This window comes from Strix aluco, chromosome 20, assembly GCF_031877795.1.
Source record: "Strix aluco isolate bStrAlu1 chromosome 20, bStrAlu1.hap1, whole genome shotgun sequence".
NCBI classification, from domain to species: Eukaryota; Metazoa; Chordata; class Aves; order Strigiformes; family Strigidae; genus Strix; species Strix aluco.
Window position 1 is genome coordinate 13,921,032 of NC_133950.1, and position 27,047 is coordinate 13,948,078.

Consider the following 27,047-nt stretch of genomic DNA (forward strand, 5'->3'; position numbering starts at 1 on the left):
GCCCGGCCCCGCCCGGCCCCGCCGCCGGCAGCTGCCTCAGCCCCGCCAGCGCCAGCACCAGGTAGGCTGCCCGCCCGCCCCCGCCATGGCGCGGGGCGCTGAGGGGGCTGTGAGGGGGGGAGGCTCCTCCCCAAGACCCCTCCGGCTGCCGCACGCTCGGGCTGAGGGGAAAAGCCGCGAGATCCTCGCAGAGGGGGCGCGGGGCGGCTCCGGGAAGCGGGGCGGGGGGGTTACGGAGGGAGGAGGCGGCCCAGGCTGTCAGCCCCTCGCAGGAGGGAGGCGGGCGCCTGGGTCCCGGCTCGGTGCGTTTCTTGCGGCATCAGCGAGGAGGGCGGCGGGGCTGCGTGACCGGGCGGCCGCGACTTCCATCAGCGCAACGCCACAAACTTTGCGGTGCCTCAGGTGTAGCAGTTACCGTCCTTCCGAGAGCTCGGCTCGGTGCGTTAACCCGCCCGGTGAGGTCGGAGAGTGGGGGGGTGCCTTTCCCCCGAGGAAGGAAGGGCCAAACCGCCTCAGGGCAGCGGGGCCGGGCCGGAGGGGGCACCTGTGCGGTGCCGGGCTGGGGGCTGGCGGGGCCCGGGCCCCCTCCGCTCCCGCCTCGCTTGGGGGGCGGCCTGTCCCCGGTAAAAACGGGGCCAGGCCTTTCCGTGATGGGAACTGGGGGGGGGGCGGGGGGTGTGGGGTGTGGTTATTTTGTTCTTTGCCTGGGGGAAGAATGTTTGAAAGCTCTATTTGAATAGAAATTGGAAAAATGTAGACACTTAAAACGTATTTGAAATGTTTCCTAGGAAGAGTGTTTAAAAAAAAAAAAGTTATGGGGATGACTTGTTTCAAGGAGGCCTCATTAGTAAGTAGATCCTCTTTGAATAAAACTGCTTTGAATGTTATTTGCTTTTGGATGTTAAAAATCGACTTTGCTAACAAGGATGATACTAGAATTGTTTCCCCTTAAAGTCTCTTATTTTTCTTACTGATCATTACAATTTCCATTTTCCACTACCAACTTTCTGCATGATGCAAGTTGATCAGCAACAAAAAATTTCCTTTGCTGGGGTATGGCATGGCTCAGCTTAGGGTGTCCTACTCTGGAGTCAAATGGGGGTAGGGGCTCCTTAAACATCTCTCATCCTTTAGGTTTCTCAAACTGTTTTACAGAATATTGTATAACATCTGTCCAGGCAAATGAAGCGAAACCTGAGTACTGAGGAGTAGGTCTCGCACAACCTTGGCTATTGCAACTGGTTTCTCTCATCTTGTCTGTGAGAGAGTTTATTCCGTAGTCCCTACTACAGAGTGGTGAGAGCTGGAAGTTTAACCCATTCCACTAGCAGAAGCAGAAGTCAGTCCTGTTTAACTCTGCTCTTCAGGATGGCTGCTGCTGGCATTGCAGCCGCCTCCCTGCCCGCCCCGCGCTGGACGGGTGTGCGTTCAGGCTCTGGATTGAACTCCGCTGTTCCCCTCAGAGCAGATAGCGAGGATGCTGTCTGCTGCGCAACCCTGGGTGTCGGCGTTTGTTTATCTGTACCATCAACAGCCCCGTCACAGGGCTGACTTGCCAGAGCGGTGAGAAGTCCAGCTCCGTGGATTTCACTAGAATTCAACGCTAAGATAAGGCAGGAATTGTAGTTACACCTCATCGGTGACGTAGGTGGATGGTGAACTTCTTAAGTGTTTAAATACAGGGCAGGATTTTGCAGTGGTTGTCTAAGTGTTTAGATAACAATTCATTTTAGTGAGAGCTGAGTACCTGCAGCGTCCCCAGGAGAATATCTCCTGCTCTCAGAAGAGTGGAGGCCTTCTCCACCTGGATGAAATTCCAATGCTATGGGGAAAACACTGGGGTAATTGAACCAGCCATCAATCTTTGGCCGTTTCTGAATGTATAAAGGGTGACAAAGCAAAAATGCTACTGCTAGTTTCAACTTTGATTTTGCAGGCACAAATCCAACACGCTTGTGAATTTGTTCCTTTCATAACTGAAGCAGGGATGTCAGATCGCGTTCCGCAATCGAGCTTCATGGTTCTGATAATGTTACCAAGGGGGATTGCTGCCAGCGCTGGCTGAAGGGCTGGCTGCCCGACATGTTCCATTACAAGGCTGTTTTTGGAGATACTTTATATACTTTTATGAGTGCTTCAGCCACTTAACTGAGTTCATAGTGTGGCCAGCAGTGCCACTAAGTGCTGCTTCTGTGGAAGAGAAAAGGTAAGAGCCTTCCTACGGGACAAGAAGCAGCAGCTAGATGTTTTCAAAGACCCATACTGAGCCAGTGCTTCCCCCCACCCCGAGTTCAGATAAAATAACTTTTGTAGGTTGGATGTTTTACAGAGTCCTGATGGGAACTAAACTATTCTTAAAATAGCACAGTGATGTATTCTATTACTCAGGATTTAGATCTGCTTTTAACTCACTTTACAAATACAAGCTTTCCATTTTAATTCCGGTCTCGGACATTAGTGTTGTTACTGAGTAGCATGTATGTTGAAGAGGGTGTTGGAAAGGAATATGCAGCTTCATCAACCAACCATTTCCCAGTTTTGCTTTGGAATCCTGGCACCAAAAGAAACAGGGTTTTTTTTGTCTTTTTTTTTTGAATATGAGCTGAAGTGATCAAGTTGCAGATTGGTTGCAGTAAGGCAGAACATGGTTAAACACAGATATAAAGTAGCTTGGGCACAATAACTACTGTCTAGGAAGAAGCAGCTGCTCTTGTTTTTGTTCGCTTTCACAGCACTTAGGAATTGCTTTGTGAATAATCAAGTTCTGAATATGTCTCTGTCTGACTGCTATCAAATGCTTTTCACGAAAAGGCAGAAAATTCTGATATGGGCAATTTGTCAGTTCCAAGTTGTGTGTTATTTCTGTTGATTAGTGGTTGTCTGATTCTCCAGCCAGGTATTTGGTAGCCCTTTTAAAAATTTAAACTGAAAATTGTATATATTGTTATATTTATGTCCACTTGTAGTCTCTTTTGAATCCTTCTAAAGTCAAGACTCAAAAGATGTCTCATGCAGTGGCTTTCAGAGGTCACTGAGGTTTTACATTAAGAAGAAAACCTCAAGTTTCTTCTGTGCCGCTTACCTCTTTGTGTACCTCTGTCATGTCATTTGTTCTACTTGTCACAGCATTAGTTCAAGTCCTTGTCTTTTCAGTCTCTTAATCATTAATTAATCACTTCAGACACTAAGAAGACTAAGGGAGTTGGAAAGAAATGCTCTGGATGATTAATTCTTTTCCCATAAAAGCAATAAATTTGCTGGAGTTCTCAGCTGTGAGCCAGCCACGCTGGAACTATTTTTTCCCATATCCGACACAAACTCCCTAGGTGGGGATAGTGCACAGCTCTTGAGCCTAAAACTGTGTTTTGTCAGTTTGTGAAGTATTTTTCTGCAGGAGGCTCCACAAAACAATGGTAATGTGAAAAGGCAATGCAGTCAGAGTCCTCGGGCGCTGCACTGGTTCATCAGTATCTTGTCTCTGAGGCAGCTCACAGCAGATGTTTAGACAGAGGAAGAGAATGGAGAAATCCATGGGCAGTTTTTCTCAGGTCTATCCTTGTGACTTTTGGTAGTTGAGCACTGTCGTGATTTCCTGAATTGAAGGTTGCATTCAGATTTCTTTCTTTTAAGTAAGAAGAATAAAGGTAAATGAACTGGCGGTAGGAGTGTCTGAACAGACGTTATATGCAGCAGGCCTGGACTGCAGAGGATATATGCCTCTGCCTCATCTCTGCTTCCCAAGAAGTCACAGATGTTGGCCAATTTCCAGTATTTACACTATGTCCTACAGTCTTCAGCTCCCTGTTAGCAAAAGGATTGCCAGAGTGGATTCATCAGGCCTCTTATTAGCTGTTTGGCACACTGCTAGGTGACTTTGTACACGTACCGGTATGTTCATACCCTCCAGATACAGCTACACTGCTGGTACTTGCCTGATCACAGCCCTGAACGCTTCTCTTGCGGCAGCACAAGTCCTGTTACGTCCATCACTGTACAGAGACGCTCCGAGTACGTAGCCTGCTGATCCGGGTGTGTATCTGGGGCACTGGAAGAGAGCTGCCTGATAGTATGTCACTGTTAAATCCCATCACAGGTGAAATCAGGTCAGACAGCGTTCATAACATGTCAGCTTTCAGGATTTCACACCTGCTCAGGGAAGGAAAGCACGGTCAGAGAAGTTTGGAAAAGAAGTAGCAGCCTTTAACTGTAAGCGTTTGACTCTTGGCAGGATCGCCGGGTTTTTATCTCTGATTATCCACTCATGATGCATTTGCGAGGTTAAACAGAGCTCTGACATTAGTGGAGTTAAATAGAGCTCCAGTAGGTTTTTCCTGGGGTGCTTGGCAGCCTGAAAATGCCAGACTGGAATAGCCATGCTGGGTCATGACACGCAGCTGACGTTGGAGTGGTTGATTTGGTTGGTATTCTGGGGATTTCTGCCTGTTCACACTTCCCTCTGGAGAATAACCTTTATTTTGGTTTGTCTGTTTGTTTTCCCCCGCTTTGGGGTGGACTGTGATTTGCGAGTAACTGCACTGTTCAAACCAGGTTGAAAGGTTTTGATGTTTTTTGATGAAAATTTGGGATGTGATGGTGACTGAATAGAACGGTTAGATGGTGTGGACTCTGAAGATTTTTTTTTTTTTCTCCTTTTACCAGTTTCAAAGCATTCTTTTCTGACTACAGGCTGAGTTTTTGGTCTTCCCTCTCTTCTTTTTTGTCCCTCATTCACCTCCCACTGAGAACCTGGAGAGCTGGAACTGATGTCAGCTGATGTCCCAGCACAATTGGGAGAGGGAGAAACAACTGTTTGTCTGTATTAGGAGCTAGTCAGTCAGTGGGATGCCATCCAAAACCAAAGTTTAAACATATGTTATTTACCGAATGTTTCCACACACAGTAAAAATACAGCTACAATTCAAAACAGTGTCTTTAAAACACTGGAGGAAATGAATCATCCCAAGATCTTTCAGGATAGATGGAGGCTGCTGCGCTGAGAGCTATCACCATTAGGACTTTCTCTTCTTTCAGGCTGTCTGCTTTGAGAATGCTTGTGGTTCCTGGACACTGAAGCCTGAATCCTGTTAAAAGTAAAATAAACCCTCTCTGTTAATCACCAGAGGAAGAGCTGCAAACACTTTGCTATGAGGCGGAATTTGGGTATTTGGGCATGTCTGTTTATAGCATTGCCCTCTTGCGGCTGTGTGCAGGGGGCTGGGGGCCGGCGCTCCTGCTGCCAAGGCTGTGGTGGCAGCTGGTTTTGGGGCTGAAAACAGCCTTCATGAGAAGGTCTGTCTCTTCAGGCCAGAGTCATTAATGCAGCAACCGCACCTGCATATGTTAGGAGACCTGACAGCAAAATGGAAAGGGGAACTCTAATACCGCTTTACGTCTCCACGTTGATTCACTTAGAAGTGGGTATTTGTGAAGAAAACCACTTTGGTGAAATGGGGGGGTCCTGTCTCCTCTGAGTCCAGAGCTGCCTGCCCTTGTGTTGGGTGCAGGGCTGGAGGAAGCTTGTTGAGCGTAGCACTAGGTCAGTCTTTTGCCTGTCAGCAGGTAAACACAGGTACCAAAAACCTACAGCAGCCGTAACTCTCAGCTGTGCCTCCTGTTCTGATCATTGTCCCTGGTCTAGAAGAAGCACTTTGAATTTGAATGTATATTAAGTAAACTAATTTCTGTTAATTCTGGGTTGCTTCTCATGTGGAGGTGTTCGAGATGGAAAGATAAGTTCAGTGTGGAGTTGATTTGGAAGGCAGGAGTCACCCCGGATTCCCGCTGCGGCACAGCGAGGCTGGGCCCCGTGGTGGACTGGCTTGCTGTAGGACTTGGACGTGCTGTGCTGCATCAGTGTGGTGTAAGACAGAATCTCATCTACGTGATTTTTACTCACCCTCATATTGCATGTACTTCGCTTATCCTTGCTGTATGTGTAGCAGTGGCTTATTGTAAGTCCTTTCACCCAGGTGCCTGTGTCTGATGCTACACTTGCAGTGCAAGGCCATGTTTCATGCTTCCCTTTTGGACTTGTTTTAGGCCACCTCTTCTGGTTTCCAGCCCTTCTCCTCCAGTAATAATATATTACTCTACTCTTCTTTGGGTTATGGATAACGGATTGAGCAGGCTTCTGTACTACAGAGGAATGTATTGGCTAGTTCTCAGGGGAAGAACAGTTTTCATAAAGTTGCAGATCATTTCCCCTGTACACAGTCAGGACCTGGTGACTGGAGGGAGAACATCTGTGTCATTTCCCTGCAGCTGACCACAGGCATGTCTTCACTGCCTCCATTAATGTGTTTTGGCTGTCCCATAGATCTCTCTATGGGACGTAATATGGGGTCGTAGTCATGTTTTAACGTACTGGATTATGTTTTACAGGTTACATAAGCACCCCTTTAAGACATGTTTTCAGCACTGAACAATGATTTGCGTTTGAGTATAATTCAGGGTTCATTTTTGCTTGCAACTGGATGAAAGTAGTCAGTGGTTTCCACCGATCCATACTTATCTGGGCTGTGTATATTTAAGTGCATGATTCAGCTCTCACCTATGCTCTTAAGGTAGGGCTTTTAAACAGTTGATTGTATCAGCAGATTTTCTCTGGGTGTGTTTCAGATGGGAGGCCTGAATATTCTCCAAAAGTTTCTCCCCTGTAAGTAAAAATCTTCCTGATTTACATCACTGCAACTGAGAAGAAACTCAGGCTTTTGTGTGGAAGTTTTCAGCCTTGGTGCATGGGGCATTGGGCTGAACCCTCTGTGTTTACTAAGTGGATCATATTCAAAAGGTAGAGAGACCAGAATAGAGCTGACATGACTCATAATGCAAACAAACAGCTGGAAAAAATGAACAATAGTCAAATCATCTGGTTCTTCTAATTTGTTAAAGTGGTTTAGTAGGAATTTTAACTTCTGAATGCACAAACCTACTTTGCCAGTTGCACAGATAATGCTGTACTTTGTGTCCGGGACTGTTTATCTGACTTCTCCTTGGACTCAGATGCATGTTTTAAATGAAGGGGGAAGCTGCTGAAGGGACAATGCCAGTTTGAATTTTTTGGATTTGTGGCTGGCTGCGTCTGTTAAGATGTAGCTGCTAGGAATACCATTAACTGTGCTGCTCCTCATATAGAGAACTGAAATAGTTTATGGAGTCACTATAGGGTGGGAGGAGGCTCTTCCATGCCAATTTTTTCTTGTCTCAAATAAACTTTGTTTACTAGCTTTTTCAAGGGATGGAAGGAAAGGGGTTGTTTTTAGGTTTATGTGTATATGAATTCAGGGCTGGCTGGAGACTGAAAACTGATCTAATCTATCATTTTAGGTATTTTTCAATGCCTATCACCTTGGCAACAATGCTGAAGTCCCACCAGATTTATTTTCAGTGGTTTACTGAAGAGTTTGTCATAATATATATACTGTTTTGGCAAGGAGGCTATAAGGAATAGACAAATATTTCAATTTTCAGTATGCACTGTCATCAGCTGTTAATACTATGCTGAACGGTCTTCCTTTCTCTGTTTTATGCGGCATCATGTCTTGAGTTTTTATTGTCAGAACTAGAATGATTCTGTAGTGTTCACTCTCACAATCTTTGTAAATTCATCAGAGTTTTCATGGGTCGGCAAAGGATCAGAGAGAAAAGGCTGTGTGGGTAGTCAGAAAGTATAGATAGATTCTCTTCAAAATGTAGAAATAACTAAACCTGAAGCAAGCAAATAACTTCATTTGTGGTACGTTTGATCTCTTCAGTGTCATTATTTCAGACAGTGATGTGGAGAATGCAGCTCATACTCTGGGAGTGTTACTGTCACGAGTGCAACCTGTTGATTTCATTGGGATTGATCATACTAGTAGGATTATACAGCTTCACCGCTTGCAAAACACAGTGACTTACGGTTTTCCTGTTGTTGCAGCAGAAATACAGTGGGGATTTAATACTTCTGGCACTGGATATAGGAGGTCTGGAATGCTGTGAGACAAGGGAGTCTTTCTTTTCCTGAGGAAATATATTATTATTTCTTTGGAGCAGTCCATATTCTCCAGGCGATTTTTGGCAAATAAATGGAGGGAAAGAGAGAATTAGCTTGGTGGAAGTGCAACTGTTTGCCCCCAAGGTACAAGAAGGATTGGTGCACAAGAAGCATTTTTGCAGCGTGATTGTTGTGTGGATACAGACTCTACTAATATTTACTGTTCTCCCCATATTTTAGAAATTCAGTCTGTATTTGTAAGTTATTTTGACATACTCTGTAAGTATTATCCTTTAAAATAAAAAATATGGCCTTTGCCACCTACAAATGCAGAAATTGTTCCAGAAGTAAGCAGCAGGTGGTTTAGATACTCTGTGGTGTAATATCATGTTGGCTACAGACCTTCCTGTGTGGGCTTTGTTTATGCAGCAAGTTTAGACAAATTAACTGAACCTATCGTGAACTAGAAGCTGGGGCTGTAAATGAGAACAACCACATGGTGATCTGGCCTACCACCACTTACTTCACAGTCTCATCTAATTCAGCCCAGCCTTCCTGAGCAGCCCTGTGCAGGTTAAGTCCTTAGTATATTTGTGGGTATATACATGTGTGAATTGCCACAAATTAACTGTAACTCCAAAAAAATGTTATGCTCATTTTTATCTTTTAAGTAGTTGGTTACTGAATAAAAGCTGCAAGGAGAGTAAACTGTTGAAGAGTGGTTTTTCACATGTGAGGGGGACAGAGTTGTCTCTCTGCATTGTGAGAGAAAGGAAAATAAGCCCCTTCACCCTCACCAGCACTGTTTCTTTAAATGAGAGTGCTGTTAATGTAGTGATCAGACTTCGGGATTTCTCTGTTTCATATAAATACTCACTTAAAATGTCTCTTTCCTTTGTAAGATAGATCCCTTTACAGCTGAGTTTATTTTTTTCACCCACTATTTTTACCAGTAATTTTCCACCTTTTCTGATTGCCCATCTTCAATAAGTATCCAGAAAAAGATATCCAAAAGCGTCACTGAATGGCTTAAACATATCTGGGCTCATTATGGTCTTAGAAACATCAGAGTACAGTGTTGTGAGGAAAGCCCTGTAAGCTAATATTTGCTGTGACATATGGAGGAACTGGCTGCTAAATATTTACACCCATTCCATTGTATTTAATCTTGTTTTAATAATTAATTTAAAACCTGTTAAACTATTATCATTACTGTCTTCTGCATTTTGCGCTCTGAAATACTCTGACAATACCAGAAGTCAGAGGATGTCTTGGTTGAGTGTGTGCATTCCTTCAGCTTTGGTAAAGCTGCTCTAAATGTTTGAGGTTGAGTCAGGATCAGACTGGAGACTAACAGAGTAAAGATTTTTTTCCCCCTGTCAGTACTGGATGACACTGCCTCGTAGAAAGATACCTTAGATGCTTTAGATGGTGGTAGGTGTGAAGATGTGACAGTATATTTGATGTGGAGGAACTAGGCATTAATTATTCCCTGTAATGGACTTTGCAGTGTGATGAGAGTAAGAGATTCTGGGCTCTGTGACCACAGGTTTTTCTTGAAGGGAACAGGACCTTCCTTTCAGTGTGGTTGTGCTGGGCCACATTGAGCAACGTGGAACTAGGCACCTTCTTGGCAGAAACAAATGCAGAGGAGAGTAAAGACAAATGGCAAAAGTGCTGATGGCATCAATTTATGAGGGCGTAGAGTGACTCTGTGGCAGATGAGTGGGAGGCACAGCCACAGAGATGAATGTAGAGCATAAATGGAAATGTTTAGGGAGTGAGGCAGAGAACTGTTTATTACAAGTTGCAGAGTTGAAATAAGAAAGGTGTTTTGGATTGGATACCAGGAGAGGAAACTACTGAGTCCTGTCTCAGAGGTGGTGGAAGCATCAGCTGCCAGGGCTTCCACCAGCACGAACAGAGAGGATGCACAGTGGGGCAGGAATATCACGTTTGCTGAGCAGAGAGACCGCGTGGTCTCCCGGACTTTTCTGGCCTTTCCTCTGAAGCAAGCAGCTTCCAGCCTCAGGAAAATAATTTAACACTTTCTTGAAGAAGCAATATCTAATTTCTGCCATCGGTCTGTGAGCCAGCTGCAGACGTTTGCACAGTGTCAGCTTCCCTCACGTACTCAGTCTGGTGCTTTGTGTTCAGTGAACAGGGGGTATGTCCCAGTAACTGTTTCTATAGGCCAGTCTCCATTACATGGCGCTCTCAGCTAGGCCTGTCGTGATTGTGTTAACGGCACATCTGGATTCCACTGTTTGCTCAAATCATTGGACTTTTCTTAAGTTCTTGTTTTTATCACTATGCAGCCAAGTGTTGTTTAGATGATCCATCTGCACCGAAAGCCTGTATTCCAAGCCCTTTCCTTCTTTTCCTTAAATAACTTTCCTTTGCATAAGATGTTGGCTCTGCATAGCACCCTTTCAGTGACTAAGCTGGACAGTTTTATTAACATCAGCTTGAAATTTGCCTTTTTCCCATGTCTTCAACAGGACATCCTTTTCGGTAGAGTCCTGGCAATCTCATCTGGCATATGCCCTCAATAAAACATCCAGAGTTCAGATTTCTGTGGCTTGATTTAACAATGCAACATTTGCTGACAGCAGTGATAAACCATACCAGCTGTTGGAGTATATTACACTTACTCCCTTCTGACACGCTTCAGATTAAATTGTATATTATAGTGTTCTTTGGTAAAAATTATTCATTGTAGCCCTCTTTGCCTCTTTTGCCTTTATTTACATTCTTCAACTAATTGGCAATGCAGGCTTGGACTGAGGGCAAAACTTATAAAATGTCAAGTTAATTAGAAGACCAATTAAATTGTTTTTCCAAAATAAAATATATGATTATGAGCATGTATCTGCAGATTAGGATATATCCTAAACTGGGATGCTAACCAAGAATTATCCTAGGTCTTTACACCTTCAGTCTGTGAAGCCTGGACAAGTGTGGCACTATACAGGTATTTATTAATAAAAAGTCCAAAGTATTTTTCCATTTGGAAGGGACCCATCTCTTTCTAACGTTATGCAAGCCGGTCATCCTGGTTTGGGTATGCTGCAGCTGCAGAAGCCTTTCACAGCTGGCTTCCATAGAGACAGGGTTCCAGCATTTTTTTTTTTTGGTGGGTCTTAGACCTCTGACACTCTGAAATTCCTTCACAGAGATCAGAAATACCAGCAAGACTAAGACATTGTTTTTATTACGTATTTAATTTTGAGAATTTCCAGTGACATTTTCAAAGGTACATTAAGTAAATCAGAGTTTGCCAAGGCGACATTTCAAACCAAAATGCATCAGTTTGAACGACAGAAGCAGAGAGTTCTAATGGGAGAGAGAGGAAGAAAATATTCTCATGAAGAGCAGAGAAAGCACAGATAAAGTGGGTCTGGTCTTTCCCTCATGGAAGTTTTGTGTAGACTTTTGTGGGTGGAGGATTTGGCCCCTTTTTTTAAGCATCCTTTGTGAGGTTCTGTAAGTGAGAACCTCGGACTGTCAGTAATTCATCCCTGGGTGCATTAAGAGAAAGGAGTAACCAGCAGCACAGCCACATGTAGGCATTAGTTACGTTCCTCCTAGGAATCTTGTTTGGCCTTCCCAGATGGGTGTCCATAGCCACATCCCAGAGAACACGGCTGAGGCAGGTCTCTGCGTGTCCCCTGGGCAGCCGTGGCAGATGCTGCGTCACAGACACTCCAGGAGCCATTGCACCCTCTGGTGAGAGCGCAAGGCTGCTCTGTGCTGGGGTGCCCCCATAGGAAGCGTCCTGCACAGTTCATTTACTGCCAACACCTGGAAAATGTGGTAGATTGGCTTTTTGAAGCGTGAGACGGTTGGAAGAACAAGCTCTTTGCTGGTGGTGGATCATTGGGGTGCTACCGTCAGCATGTTGTAACTCCATTGAACTGTGGATAGGTTTGATGGCTGTTAACATTCCTGTCACGGGGTCTTGCTACACCCTCAGTAATATTTGGTTGGGAAATTACTGAATTAGCACTTGTTCTGTCACCTACCAGACTACTACTGCCCTTTTGCTAACGCATGAGCTGATATGTATCGGTCCATCTCACACCCCTCCAGAGTGTATTACTCTGAGAACAGCCACTGTGGAGACTGCATTCAGGTGCAAGACACACAAAGCACATGCTGAATTCTGCGTCTTGCTCCTCTGTCAAGTTCAAAGAGATGAGGGCACATTCCCTCTATCCTCAGGTTATTCAGCTATATCCTTTCAGTGCTTCTCTGTTCTTCTCATTTCCAAAATCTCTTTCTCTGCAGCCCTTGCCATCTGGAACAGCCTTTTTGTTCCTCTGCGTCTCATCAACTTTCCATTTATTTGCAGTTTTCAGCTGAGAAAATGTTGCCTCTGTTGCCGATGTCTCTTAATTTCTTCTTCTCTTACTGGCCTTATGACTAGGTATTTGGCTTGTTTGAACGTAATTGAACGGTTGGCTGTAATGGATAGCATATTGTCTTGAGTTATGGCCTGCTGGGATTAAGTGTCTGTAAATGGTTGAAGGAGTCTCTGAGACTTCCAAGAGGATTGTTTGCACAAACATGTTACGCCCCTATATTGCGGAGGGAGTGGGTGTGTTTGTTCCCGATAAAAGATTGGCTTCTGCAGTTCATTTTCACTAGCAGCAAGAGGAGGAGGGAGCTGGGACTCCCTACAGCTTTTGTGGAAGACTGGAGAAGCCCATTTGCTGTTAGAAATGGGCAAACAGGACTTCAATTATATTTTTTTCACCATTTTTTGCACAATGGCTCTGAAGCTGAACTGTGTTAGCTCCATGTCTGTTGCAGGGCTTGGATATGTTGTTACAGCAGCTGTTGTGCTTTCAGCTGTGGTAAGTGATTAACATCACAATTAGACATTGAAAAACCTCTGTTTTTCAATTACTTATAAGAGTCACACTCTCTTTTAACTCTTCATAAGGAGTTTGTCTGATTTTTATAGTGGGAATTTGGGAGAAACGAAGTCAGGCTGACTGGAATCATGATGATAAAGTTCTTTGTTTTCCATCTTTGATATCTGATTTCAGCTTAGGAATCACTTTGGTACCTAACTTGCTATTTTGCTTTCTAGTTTGTAACATTCTTTATTTCTGCCTTGAAAGCTGAGCATATTGTACTTTTGTCCATGAGCTACTGTGAACTATCTTCTTTGTCAAAATACTGGATGCTTCTAATATAACATTTTAATTTTTTCTCCCCTGTTATCTGATACCACTCAAAGGCATGCTGTAATATACGGACAAGCTTCCTTTGCCAATACAACAGAAATGTTTTATTTCCTTTCAGTATTACCAAACTGAATCCTTATTATAATATAGTTATGGAAAAGTGTTCATTATGTTTCTTAAAAGGATGGATTTCATATTGTTAGTACATTGCATAAGTATGACAAAACATAAACCAAAATTGCAGTGTCCTTAGGACAGGATGTTGTGTATATTGGTGTAATTCTTATAAGGGAGCAGTTGCACAGAAGTACTGAAGTAGCACGTCAGAACAGAAGAGATATAAGAAACCTGTTAATTATCTAACTCTTTGATGATATTCACAACACTTTACAGAAAGAGCTGAGTAAGATCACACAGGTTTTAGGAAAACGGTAAATAATGTTTGTGCAAGTTGTACAACATGTATAGTTAAAAGGGGTTTATTTCATACAGTCTGGAATGTCATGCAGCGTTTATAGAAAAGAGCAGTCAGCAAGGGAATTAGTCTTTCACTTACGTGCCGTATTGAAAAGCTGTAAATTAGTAAAGAAAATATGTAAAGTAAAATCAAGAGAGGTAGACAAACAGAAAAGAGAGTCTAGGAAAGAGTAAGTCAGGAGTAAGGCAGTAGAGTTGATTGGAAGTGACAGTAACAGTGATCAATTGAGAGGGATCCCTCCCTTTTTTTTATTTTCTTCAAAGTTCAATGCAAGAGAAAAAAGGAAACTTTTCCCTTGTTGTCTGATCTCTTGTTACGAGATCAGAAGCAATATAATTTAAACATGCGCTTCCTTGTACTGTGCATATTGAACAACATTCTCTGTCTCGCCCCTAGCCTGTCAGCATGGTGGAACACGCTGAGTTTGCGAAGGCTGGGAAGGAACCTGGCCTTCAGATTTGGAGGATCGAGAAATTTGATTTGGTACCAGTGCCAAAAAACCTGTATGGAGACTTCTTCACAGGAGATTCCTATGTGGTGCTGAACACCATCAAACAGCGGAGTGGGAACCTCCAGTACGACTTGCATTTCTGGTTGGGTAAGTGCTGGGAGTGCCCCTGCTGAACTGGGAGCCCAGAGTGAACTCTGTTCCTCTCACTACACCAGCCTTGTCCAGTGTCACCCAAGAAAATAAAAAGCAGAACTGGCAGTACGGTGAGAATGCAATTTTGGGTGCATATAGTGCTACTCACCTTAAATATTTGAAATGTTTTTTCAATAGTGAGTACAGCAATCTCTGCACCTAGAAATTGCTTTTTCCTGATCAAGAGGACCGAATAAGTTCTGTTCTCTGGAAGCTCATGGAGAAGATAAGGTGTCAGATGAAAAGAGTGACTGAAATCTGTTCTATTTGGAAGGCTGGAGGTCGCTTGTTATCCTCCTGACTCAATCAGTGGTATTTTTCTCCCTGAAGTTCAGATCTCCTAACTGGCTTTCTGCAGTAAATGTCACCGAGTGCCATGGCAAGGCTTTCTCCACATCCTGCAAACCTGAGAGCCTTTGACAACATCATAGTTAAAGCTGTGTGAGATACTTGCGTGGTGGCTTGTCGTATCTGCCATCTGTCAATAGGTTTTCCACACCAGAGAGCTCCAGAGAGGCAAACTGCTGTGGACATGGTGCTCCACTACTATCTGCAGCCTTCATAAAGCCTGATAATGTCTTCCTGCAGATCCATCTGTCTGTGTGTTTGCTCCATAGCAAGTTTTCTTCCAGGACGGGGTGAAATGGCAAAAGCAAAGTGAATGACACCTGTCAAAGAGACAGCTGTGAAGCAGTGGGGCTGCAGCAGTTACGATGGTATTGTAAGCCTGCCAGAAAAAAATACAGTTTATACCGCTGTTGGGGGTCATTATTAGAAAAGTCTGGAAATAGCTATTCTGCAGACCTTCCTGGAAGCTAAACTTCCCAGTAATCTGCTTTCTCCCTGGTGTTTCTGCACAGTTAAATGTAGAGTCAGAAGCCCTGCATTCCCTCCAAACTGTTGCCTTTTAATTTCTCAGGAGATGAAAGCTCTCAAGATGAGCGTGGGGCAGCTGCCATATTCACTGTCCAGCTGGATGACTACCTTCAAGGGAAGGCTGTTCAGCATCGCGAAGTGCAAGGCCATGAGTCCTCGACTTTCCTGGGGTACTTCAAATCTGGCATCAAGTACAAGGTGGGTGATGCCTGGGTCTTTTTATACTGCCAGGCTGAATCAGGTTTGCAAGAAATGGCATCCTGCCCACTGCCCAATTCTCAGAAGAATGAGAATTGCCCTTTTTCCAGTTGCTTAAAAACCATTTTCAGCCAGATGTTTTCAATGGGTTGGAACTGACAGGGTGGAGAACAGCAGATCCCAGTGGGAGAGCTTTGGCTGAATTACTAATACACAAGCAAAGCCCCAGGAAATTTTAGGAATCGAGGTTTTGTTTTTCTTTGAGAAGCAGAGGGAAGAACAGTCCCAAGATGTCTGGAACGAGTTTAAGAAACAGCAGTCTGAGTTAATGGGAAACGCCTACCCAGTAGATTTAATGTGTCCCCACTTACATAACAGAGTTTGACCTTCCCACTCTTTTTCTGTGCATAACCCACCTCCTTAGCATATGTAATGTTTTGGTAAAGTAGACGAACAGTAGTGGGAGTTACTCTTCCATGTCATTGCAGTGGAGTGGAATAGAAGAAGTGAAAACATACAGTCAAGCACAGTTATGTTTGTTAGGAATCCACTGGCACAACGAGAGTGATATCCAGTCAAATGCTTGCAAAGTGCTACATTTCCTTATGTCTAAGACTTTCCTAGTGTTTTTATTTTGCTTATTCACCACTCATTTGTTGTTATTTTCATTAATTTGAATTTGGTTATGCTTTTTTTTGAGGATAACTGACATGAGTCCTGTTGCTTACATTGATTAGTAATTCCAAGTGTCTCTTTTTCAGCTGAGAAGGTGAATCTTGAGGTTGGGATAATTTCTGGTAGGCAGGACATATAATACACGTGGAAATACACTCTTCACCCCACTAGTCCTATTAAATCCTAAATACCTCAACTTACTGTGGTCTTCCTCACATTTGGAGATCTCCGACGGTATTGTATCAGCATCCCTTAGATGCTATGGGGATGGGTTGCTGGGGCGTATCGATAGCCATACACTCTGCAGAAGTCCAGCCTGGGAAAACTCACTCTCTCTGCAAGCTGCTGCTGACCTTCTTTTCTGTGAGAGGCAGAAACTGCTCACTGATAGCAAATCAGTAGGATTTTAATTTTTTCTGAAGCAACAGCACAAGTGTGAATTGTTCCTCTGTTTTCCCTCAGGCTGGTGGCGTAGCTTCTGGCTTCCGACATGTGGTTCCCAATGAAGTAACTCTGCAGAGGCTTCTGCAGGTCAAAGGCAGGCGAGTAGTCCGAGCGACAGAGGTGCCTGTGACCTGGGAGAGCTTCAACACAGGGGACTGTTTCATCCTTGACCTTGGCAGTGTAAGTAAAAGACAGTAAGTAGCAGACTCATGGGGGCAGGAGATGTCTGGTTACTTCACTTCAGGATTTTTTTCCCCACTCTGTTGAAGCTATCTCAAGTGTTGAGCATTCTGAAACACTGTTTAGCCAGTCTTTTAATATCTTTCCGTCCCAGGCATACTGCTATCTCATCCAGAGAGGGGCTTCTTATGCTCTGACAGCTGCACGATCTTTCTTTTTCCCCCAGAACATCTTTCAGTGGTGTGGCTCCAACAGCAACCGCCAAGAACGGCTCAAGGCCACTGTGCTGGCCAAGGGGATTCGGGACAACGAGCGGAACGGTCGCGCCAAGGTCTATGTTTCGGAGGAAGGATCCGAGCGGGAGGAAATGCTTCAGGTTATTCACTTTGTCCGTTCCTCTGTGCTGGAGTGGGAAGGGCGGTATGTGGGAGAACAGGTGGGATGGGTAGACAGGCTCAGTAGTGTGTGTTTTACATATGAAGTGTTTGTGGTATAAAACTCTCAATTTAATGCAGACTTGGTCCTCTGCATCTCTGGGACATCAGAGTATATTTTCACTGTTGTTGATCTAGAGGTTTCTTCTACTTGCTCTTGTGCCTTCAGCATCTGGGGAGCAGAGGTTCTCTTGGATTGGCTGGTAATGTTTTTTTTCTCTCTCCCAGGTCCTGGGACCAAAGCCCAGTTTGCCACCAGGAGCTTCTGATGAGACCAAAACTGATACAGCCAATAGAAAGCTGGCTAAGCTCTATAAGGTAGGGAGAAACCTGACACATAACCTTGTGGAGGATGAAGCAGTCTTTGTGCAATTAGATGGAGCTGGAATAGCAGAGAGGAGCTGAGCTGCTCTGAGTCCTACTTCTGCCTCCCTCTGCCGTTAGCTTTATATGAATTTTTATGTATGAACTTTGGTTGCTTACACTGCCTACCCACAGGCTTTCTATTGTCTTTATCATCACTGCTGACTGTAGTGAGACAGCTGGGACTTTCTAGGAATTTTTGAGGGAAAGATGGAGTGTGAAATGAATGGGGAAGAGAGTTTTCCTTTGTGTTATCAGGCACTGTGTTAGGAAGATGACAGGGAAGAACTAGAAATAGTGAGCCTGAGAACCAGGATCTACCCCTTCCTACATCCAGTGAACATGATGAAGCAGTGATTTGGAAGGTGACATTTGCTGTCAGCTAGTGTAAGTGTAGAAGAATGTCCAAGACTTTTGGGGAGGAATCTTCTCTACAGCAGTCTCTGGTAATGATGTGGTGAATATCTGCCAGGATGGTTTGTAATGTGGACCTTCATCCATTAGTAAGTACAGGAACTCACACTATTAAACCCAGACTATCGATACAGGGAGGCCTGTTCACAGTTACCAAGACTGTCCCCTCCAGTTCTTGAGTGCAGCTGGTTTGCTTTACAAGATATCTCTTGGCTGCTTGTGCACCAAGGATATTTACTGTTTTGGATCAATCTTCGCTCCCAGCAGTATCTGCTTTGCTAGAAGTACTTGAAATCTTCAGAATAAGTGTTAATGCTTTTGTCATACTGTTGCTGTGTCAAAGGTATCCTGTTTGAAAAACAATAGTGCCTGAAGCAGCCAATGCATTCAAATTTATTTCCCTTCCACTCCCTGAGTTTTGGAGTGTCGCCATGAAGCTGGAGGGGAACAGACGGTGCCTTATCTGACCTCCATGCTGCGTTCTCACAGGTCTCCAATGGGGCTGGGAACATGGCAGTCTCCCTGGTGGCAGATGAGAACCCCTTCTCCCAGGCAGCCCTGAGAACAGACGACTGCTTCATTCTGGACCATGGCACAGATGGGAAGATCTTTGTTTGGAAAGGTACCGCAGGGATGCGGGTGAAACTGCTGATGCGTGTGTAGGATCTGCATCCAGTTAACAATCCCGTTTCTTTCGAGCTGGGTGGGGGAGTGTACACATGGTGGTTTGGGTAGCATTAGAAAAGCACTCTCACCTGAAATGTCTGGTGCTGAGGTACAGGGCCTTTAGTGTAGAGAATTAAAGGGAGGGTCCTGGCAACCGGGCAGAAAAAATTAAATTAATATCCTAAGTAGAAAGGCAGTTGTGTTCTCTCAGCCATCACAGAAAGGCATAAAAGAGATCAAACAATTGTCGTTTGCTGTTTGGTATCATCTAGCTGGAAGGCCGGGCCCTTCTGCTGTTGCAAAAGGTAGAAGTACCTGGAACAGTTTCTCCTCTGGGTATGCAGAATGTTTTGAAAGTTGACCTCTTTTCTCTCTATTTTCCTTAAAGGCAAGAGTGCCAACTCTGAAGAGAAGAAGGCAGCACTGAAAACAGCTTCGGAGTTCATTGATAAGATGGGTTATCCAAAACACACCCAGGTAAGGACCTGCAGCCCACCTGTGGCCAACACCCCAGTAACACCACTGGGGTTATTTTTCTGCCCCCCAGACCGCTGGCTCCAGAGCACAGCTCATGTGTCACTAGCAGTCTTTCAAGTAGCTCCTGTTTTGGATGATCTGCTCTTCTACAGGGAGATATTGCAGTGTTGCTCCTGGGCTAACATTATCCTTAAAATAGCATTTACCCCAGCATGACTAGTGTTTAACATTTCTTCCTCTGAGGTACTTTTTTACCTTTCCCATGATCTCTCTCCAAAGAGCAATAAAGAGAAGGTGTAGATAAACCTGCCCTTCTTGTTCTTAGGGAGATGATTCTAAAAGCTTGGTATCCCTTCAGCCTTCCTTGGAACTCACCTGAGGCTGACTCTGCATCCCGTAGCATATTGAGACCCATGTTGTTGGTTGTGATAGCACAGAGCTTCCAGGTGTAGTTACACAGAGGCTTAAAGATTGAGTAACACTGGCTTGGAAGAAACAGATCCCTTTGAACTAGTGGTCACAAGCGACAGAAAACAAATGGTTTGTGATGTGTCTTTTTTTTCTTGGAAAAGACCTGCCCAGTATGGTACTAGCTGGAGGTGCTATTGATTGCTGATTGTGGCATGGGTGAGGGCTGACACTGCTCTCAATGCCGCATCCTGGCACTGAGCATTTCACTGCTGTGGTTTCCGGTACTGGGCTCTGTCAGCCTGAAACCAGGGCTCACACACAGCCAGGAGCTGCGTGGGGTGAGGGGCACGGCTGCTCCTGATGGGCTGGCTCATCTGTTTCAGGTCCAAGTCCTCCCCGAGAGCGGCGAGACACCTTTGTTTAAGCAATTCTTCAAGAACTGGCGGGACAAGGACCAGACAGAAGGCCTGGGCCAGGCTTATGTTTCTGGTCACGTTGCCAAGATCGATCAGGTACCTTTCGACGCTGCCACTCTGCACACCTCCAAGGCCATGGCTGCCCAGCACGGCATGGAGGACGATGGCTCTGGCAGGAAACAGGTGAGCAGTGTCAGAACCCCTTTGGGAAGGGTTCCAGAATTTTCTTTGCTACTTGATGGCTTTCCTGTAAGAGCAGCGAGACCAATGGAGACCTGAGAGTCATCCACAGTGCAGGTTTGTGAATGCTGAGGGAATTTTTAACACCAGAAGTATCAGCAGGGTCTTGAGAGCCCTGCAGCTAAGCAGTGTAGATGAGCTGTTAATTTGGACCCCAGAATTTCCCTGGGGGCAATGTTTCACTCAGCAGTGTGGGCCCAGACTTCTTCCTCATTCCTTCTCCTCCTCATTATTCTAGCTGCTGCCATCACATGTGTGGTGGTGAGTGTCTGAGCCCCAATCTCATGCACCTGGATGCACGCACACACTGGTGCATGGCAGCAGTGGTGGAGTGGGCTTGAAAGGGTCGAGTACTGTCCAAAAGCCCACAGAGATTGTAGCCAACATCAGACTTTTCAAAAGTCTCCAGTAAAGCCTAAAAGCTTTATTCCTGAGCGTCTAACTGAGAGAAACTGAAATGATCACATCGGGTACAAAATGGGTGTCTGTGTGGGCGGTGCACCAAGGATATTTACCGTTTTGGATCAATTTTTGCTCCGTTTTCTCTGGAGGTTCTGGTGACTCTGAAGGTTTGGGAGCTCGCGGCAGGATGATGCCGTGCCTGGCTGTGGGCAGTGGACGCGGTGCCAGGCTCCTGGCGACGGTCCCCAGCAGGCGGGGCTGCAGGACTGCGAGTGCTGGGAGCCTGGGTTTGGGCAGAAAATGGAACAGCTCTGCCAGGAGAGTCTGCTTATTCTGCTGTCATGCTGAACTCAGACTGTTTCTGCTCCTCTCCTTTTCTAGATTTGGAGAATAGAAGGCTCGGAGAAAGTGCCGGTGGCTCCTTCGACATATGGACAGTTCTACGGTGGGGATAGCTACATTATCCTATACAATTACCAGCACGCTGGAAAACAGGGACAGATTATTTACACTTGGTAAGAAAGTTTTCCTGATGCGAGTCAGGAAACACTGGGGCTGGGTGGGGCTGAGAGTCCACGTCTTTGAAAATGGATCACTGTCGGCTCCCACTTACAGAGGATCCTTAGGGGATAAAATTTCACCCTGAATAACATTCCCTTGCAAACAAAACAATACCAGAGATTTGAAATGTTTTGTCTGAAGTGGGATAATAGGGGGAATTACTGTACTAGTATTTTTTTTTCCTTTTTCTTTTTTCCACCCCCCAGTAGTAGTTACTCCCTTCTTTGGATCAAGCTCTGTTTCTTTCTGCAGAGTTCGAGACCACTGTAACAAACTTTTGATACTCTGCCGCCTTGACTGGTGGCTTGTGACTGTTACAGTTCCCAGACTGTGCCCTTAGAGAGGAGTTTTTCAGCAGGCAGCTCACAGCGCTCGTCTTCCTGCTCATCAGCCAGCAGAAAGGGCACTGGGAAGCTGTCTAACTGCAGCCAGAGTGGATGCAGTCTGAGCAGGGGCTGCGTGTGTAGATCCTGGTAACAGCACCAACAGGCATGTTTTTAAACTAGCTGCTAGAAAGATAATGGGAGATAAGTATGAAGAGACAAAAAAATCTGTGCTTATTATCTAGAAAACATCTTATCTCCCTATGTAATCCCTGTGTTCCAGTATAGGATAATGAATTTCATCTTCATGGTGAATGAAGGTGCTGCAGAGGTTTGGTAACAAATGTTTTCCTTACCTCTTCCTGATCTCTGTAAGGGGGGTGTGTGTGTGGGGGAAAGGGCTGAAAATAAACCTCCAATGTTGCCTTGTCTTTCAGGCAGGGTGCTGACTCCACTCAAGATGAAATTGCAACCTCTGCGTTCCTCACAGTACAGCTGGATGAGGAGCTGGGAGGCAGCCCTGTGCAGGTAAAAAAACCCAAACCCAACCAACAACCAAAAAAACCCAACGCTGTGGGAATAAATTATATGTATATATTTTTTTATGTGATACCAATTGGCAGTGGAGAAACCCAGTGGTGTAGTGACAGCCTCCAGCCTCGGTGTAGATGTTGTGGAGCAGTTGTGTGCCCAACCAACACTCCAGTTGTTACACAAGGAGGTTTTACCAGTGGCCTGTATGAGACAGGAGGGGTTTTACAGCTGTTACTTGTTACCTCTGTGCCAGTGGATCACTCACCAGTTCAAAGGGAATGGCAATCCTGAGAGCTCAGTTTAACTGGTCTGGTTTTGTGCGGGCGGCAATGGCTGCACTCCGTGACCAGCTGGGTGCCCCATGAGTATCCCAGCTGGAAAGATGGTTGTAAAGACCATTTCTAGTGTATCTTGTGCTACTCTTCAGCAACAGCTTAAAACTGATGGCAAGTTTCTATTTCCCTAGAAACGAGTAGTGCAAGGAAAAGAGCCACCTCACCTGATGAGCATGTTTGGTGGAAAGCCCTTGATTGTTTACAAGGGCGGGACCTCGAGGGAAGGAGGCCAGACAGCCCCTGCTGCAACGCGGCTGTTCCAGGTCCGCTCCAGCACCTCGGGAGCTACCAGAGCCGTAGAGGTACGTGGAGAGTCAGCTTCCACATTATCCACACAGGCTGCAATGGGCACGCCAGCCCTTTGAACACAACGAGGGCCAAGTTGAGCTTTCTGATGTAAACTGAAACACACTTCGAAAACTTTACAAACTATGGAAAGATTCCTCTTTTCCTGGGGATAAGTAGTGATAATTGTTATGTTGTAATTCGTTTATAAATCTCGCCTTGAATCCATTTAAGCCATTTTCCCTTAAGTACCCACTAGGTGCTGCACACTGCATACTATGATACTTTTCAAACTGTTGAAAACCATTAGGATCTGGCCGTTGTGACTTGTTCTAAGCCTGTGTGACAAGTGCTGAAGACAGAAGGTGCTGAATACTCTGTATGCAAATAGAACTTGTGCCAGGACATGGGTTAAGAGCCCCACTCCTTTGAAAAAAACAAACACACACAAAAAACCCCTGGTGCAACAAGAGAGACTAAACCCTTGTCAGCAGCTGCAGGGGAGGCAGGAGCACTGGTTTGTGTCTGCAGCGACTCCCCAAGGTTCTAGCTTCAGGATGGCACGTCCTTGTTGACGCAGAGGAAGTTACTGTAATGGGTGATCAGCCTCAGCAGCAGGGGCACTGCCCTACAGTGGTTTCCCCAGCGAGTTCTTAAATCTCACAGAATCATTGAATCCCAGGTTGGAAGGGACCGCAGGGATCATCTGGTTCAACCTTTCTTGGCAAAAGCACGGTCTAGACAAGATGGGCCAGCACCCTGCCCAGCTGAATCTTAAAAGTGTCCAGTGCTGGGTAATCCACCACTTCCCTGGGGAGATTATTCCAGTGGCTGATTGTTCACCTTGTGAAAAATTTTCCTCTTGTCACAACCATGAAGACTGGCAAAATGACAGATCTGGGCATTCTGGCCCTAGGCCGTATGTATCTGTAGATTACACACAAAGCACACGTTTATTTACTCTCCTCATATGATTAAGTCTAACTCATTGCTCAGACACGGGCAAATACACAACATACCTTATAACCTTACATGCTTGTATCTTGTTTTCAGTTTATTCAATGACAGGTACTGATTTTTATTTTGAAATAATGGGCTCTGTGTAGAGGACAATTACACCTGACACGTGCAATGTTCGTTCTTTTCAGCTGGATCCTACTGCCAGCCAGCTGAACTCCAATGATGCCTTTGTCCTGAAAACCCCCTCTGCTGCTTTCCTCTGGGTTGGCCAAGGAGCCAGCGATGCCGAGAGATCGGGCGCACAGGAGCTGCTGAAGATACTGGGAGCTCGCCCAGTACAGGTCTCCGAGGGCAGAGAGCCAGGTGAGGGAGGCACAGCGGAGCCTGAGAACGTTTCTGTGTAGCTGCATGTTCTCAGTAATTATTTCATGGATATTTTTTCTCCTAGCACAAGGAAATATGGGCAGAGGCACAGAGGGGCTTCTCCAAAGTATCTTCGTTATGTTTAACCACACACTCATGTTTGTAGCCCTTCGGGACTTTCTGACATAGAAGAGTGCTTCAAGTCCTCCCCAAACCGTCTTGCTACTGCGGTTGCCAGGAATAGTTGAAGCATTAGCGTCTCTTTCTCTTTTCCAGAGAATTTCTGGGCAGCTTTGGGTGGAAAAGCTCCTTACCGTACTTCTCCCCGGCTGAAGGACAAGAAGATGGATGCTCACCCCCCTCGTCTTTTTGCATGCTCCAACAAGAGTGGACGCTTCACTGTGAGTATCGAAGAAAGTCAAGTAGTTCCACATCCATCTGACAGAGCTGGGAGAAACTCAGTCCCGGTCTGCTCTGAGCCAGCCACAGGCTGTTACACCACCTCTTCCTTGGCGGTGCTGCCTCTGCAAGGGGACATCGGCACTGTTTTTCTGCAGACAGCAGCTAGTTCTGTTGCGCTGGTGTCAGCACAGCAACTTTCTGAAGCAGCAAACTGGTCCTCCCCTGGTTAACAATGAGCGTTCAGACCCCCCTCAGATTTTAGCTTGTGAATCTTTCAAGTAGAAAGAGGCAGCATTACATGCCTTGGGCATGAGTGAAAGACAGTTCTCTAGGTGGAGGCTGCTTGTGTGTTCTGTGGTCCGAGCGCCCATCTGTGACAGAGCTGGAGCTGTGTGTCACACTGTGCCAGCATCCAGCTTCACACACCTCACCAACCAGAGGGGAAACTGCAACCTCTGAACTGGGTTTCTCCTATAAAGATAAAATGGTGTTTGAAGTCTGTGCTCATCCTAACCTTATGTTTTCCAGATTGAAGAAGTTCCTGGAGATCTGACTCAGGATGACCTTGCTACAGATGATGTTATGCTCCTTGACACGTGGGATCAGGTAGGTCACATCTACCCGCTGAAGAGAGGAGCAAAGAATATGCACAAATTGGCTCTGGATTGAGACCCCGATGACAACAGCGGGAGGAGTTGTTGTATTCTAGTCCTCTCGTCTTCAGGCCTGAGAACAAATCACTTCTCTAGTGACATGGAGGAGAACTTACACCCAGAACGTGAGAGGAGTTGGTGCCCTGCTGCTCCTTTGTCAGCTTAAGGGCTGTTGGAAAGGGGCTGTTGGGTGTCATACAGGCTGCCCCACCTGTAAACATCTCGCGGGCAGCACCCTTGTCCCGGCTGGAGGGATGTGAACCGCTGTTAGGAGTCGGTAGTTCAAGATGCTGACACATTTTCTGTTATTTTTCAATAAGACTGTGCACAAATCAGCCAAAAAGCAACTTAGAGATGAATTTTTATGTTCTGTGTAAAAATGTTAAAACATCCACTAATTTTTCCTGATGTTAAGCTAGTGTATAATTTGTTCGTATATCTAGAGTTTATGTAGATAAAATGGAGTCAGAAAGCTTCTTGTTATCTGGCGATGGCTTTAGACACATAGGTCACCCATCCAGGCACACCAACACGAGGACGTTCTTGTCACACTGTTCACTGAGACTGTGTCTCAATTCTCCTTTCTTTCATAAAGAGATTGATTGTTGCTGAAATAATTCATATGGGTTTTTATCTTTAGGTCTTTGTATGGATTGGGAAAGATGCCCAAGAAGAAGAAAAGACTGAGGCTTTGAAATCTGGTAATGTCACATTTTCCTCTCTGAACTGTTTCCTGTTTTCCTGCTATCTGATCATAAGGCAATTTACATACCTTAACCCCAGCAAAATGTGACGTTGTGCTCAGTGAGCGATCCCATCTCTGGGGAGAGGAGGATCCCCAAGCTGAGCACAGAGGTGCAGCGTTCACCCCCGCTGCGCTCAGCCCCCGCCGTGGAGCACTGCCTCTGTCTCACAGCGTTTTACAACCCTGTGGAATAATTACTGGAGGTGACTTACAAATCAAACCTGTATTAAAGGCACGGCCTTGTTCACACATTAAGGAAAAGTGTAACATTGAAGAAGCTTCCAGGGTGGAGCACAACTGCTGTGCAAGGGATCTATCCCATGGCGGTTCCCTGGATGATGCTGTCTGCAAAATAGCAGGGAGGGGGGAGCGGAGTGACAGCTCCACAGCCAGGCTCTGAATCACGGCAGAGATGGAGTCATGGTACTAATAAGCTGCGTATTTGCCACCCTGGGCCAACAGTCTGTCATATTCTGACAACATGCTGTTCTTTGTGTGAACTTCAGTCCTTACAATCTCGCTGTAATACCAAAACACACCTCCATCCCAAAGGCAGGAAAATCTTACACCAGATAATGGTGACAAACTGGGTATCACTCAGAATCTAAACGTAGGGCCCCCAGCCCCTCTGAGGATAAACTGGAATGCACGGGGGTTTATTTTCTGCCAAATTTACCCTTTAATGTGACAAACCCTCACATCAGTTCTCTCTATAAACAACTGCCAGTCTTCTACCAGGTGTAGATAAAACCAGAGTGAAAACTTCTGTTTTTTTCTTTAAATGAACAATCTGCAATTGTATCTTTAGCAGCCATTTTGCTCCCCAAGACTCTTATCTCCTCCTACCTGTATGTTTTCAGCTAAACGGTACATCGAGACGGACCCGGCCAGCCGCGACAGGAGAACCCCGGTGACGGTGGTCAAGCAGGGCTTTGAGCCGCCCACCTTCTCCGGCTGGTTCCTGGGCTGGGATGACGACTACTGGGCGGTGGATCCCCTGCAGAGAGCCATGGCAGACGTGGATGTCTGATAACAGGTTTTTTTCTTGTTTTGGGTTTTTTTTTTTTTTTAAATGGAGCAAGTTTAGTGCCTTCACTGCCTTCAAGAGCTACTTCCTCCTGCAGGATGCATGTTAACAGGGCAATGATGTTAATAGCCAATTAGCTGTGCAATAATTACCGAAAACAATCATGACCAGTCATTGACCCTACTCCTTGCTTTGATTATATTTAATACAATAAAGCTTGTACGGAATACGTGAAGAATAGAAATGGTGGGGTTTGTTACGAAGAAGAAAACATTAAACAGAACCTGTAGATCCACATTTGAACTTGCTTGAAACAAATACACTTTAGAAAATGAAACCTTTGTTGCACCATCTTTTGCACGTCTGCTTTTT

General features: G+C 45.3%; 1 protein-coding gene across 3 annotated transcripts; it reads left to right on the plus strand.

Annotated features, from left to right (window-relative positions):
* GSN (gelsolin) lies at positions 1-27,012 on the plus strand. Of its 3 annotated transcripts, none has more exons than XM_074846356.1 (17): positions 1-61; positions 14,045-14,246; positions 15,211-15,365; positions 16,503-16,664; positions 16,891-17,040; positions 17,327-17,416; positions 18,365-18,497; positions 18,930-19,018; positions 19,813-20,028; positions 20,869-21,002; positions 21,809-21,899; positions 22,372-22,542; positions 23,674-23,848; positions 24,125-24,249; positions 24,779-24,856; positions 25,544-25,604; positions 26,509-27,012. In XM_074846356.1, the coding sequence occupies exons 2-17, from the start codon at positions 14,054-14,056 to the stop codon at positions 26,676-26,678; spliced, it is 2,193 nt and encodes a 730-aa protein (XP_074702457.1). In that variant the 5' UTR covers positions 1-61; positions 14,045-14,053; the 3' UTR covers positions 26,679-27,012. The 3 variants fall into 3 exon arrangements, with proteins under 3 accessions (XP_074702457.1, XP_074702459.1, XP_074702456.1); XM_074846358.1 differs by lacking the exon at positions 1-61 and adding an exon at positions 293-438; XM_074846355.1 differs by lacking the exon at positions 1-61 and adding an exon at positions 12,620-12,834.
* The last annotated feature ends 35 nt before the right edge of the window (positions 27,013-27,047 follow it).

What these genes read in the sequence shown, in the direction of transcription:
- GSN (XM_074846355.1), top strand. Translation starts at nt 12,700, where the DNA reads ATGGGCAAACAGGACTTCAATTATATTTTTTTCACCATTTTTTGCACA. An exon ending in CGACTTGCATTTCTGGTTGG is followed by an intron (nt 14,247 to 15,210) that starts GTAAGTGCTGGG and finishes TTAATTTCTCAG; the next exon opens with GAGATGAAAGCTCTCAAGAT. An exon ending in GTTATCCAAAACACACCCAG is followed by an intron (nt 19,019 to 19,812) that starts GTAAGGACCTGC and finishes CATCTGTTTCAG; the next exon opens with GTCCAAGTCCTCCCCGAGAG.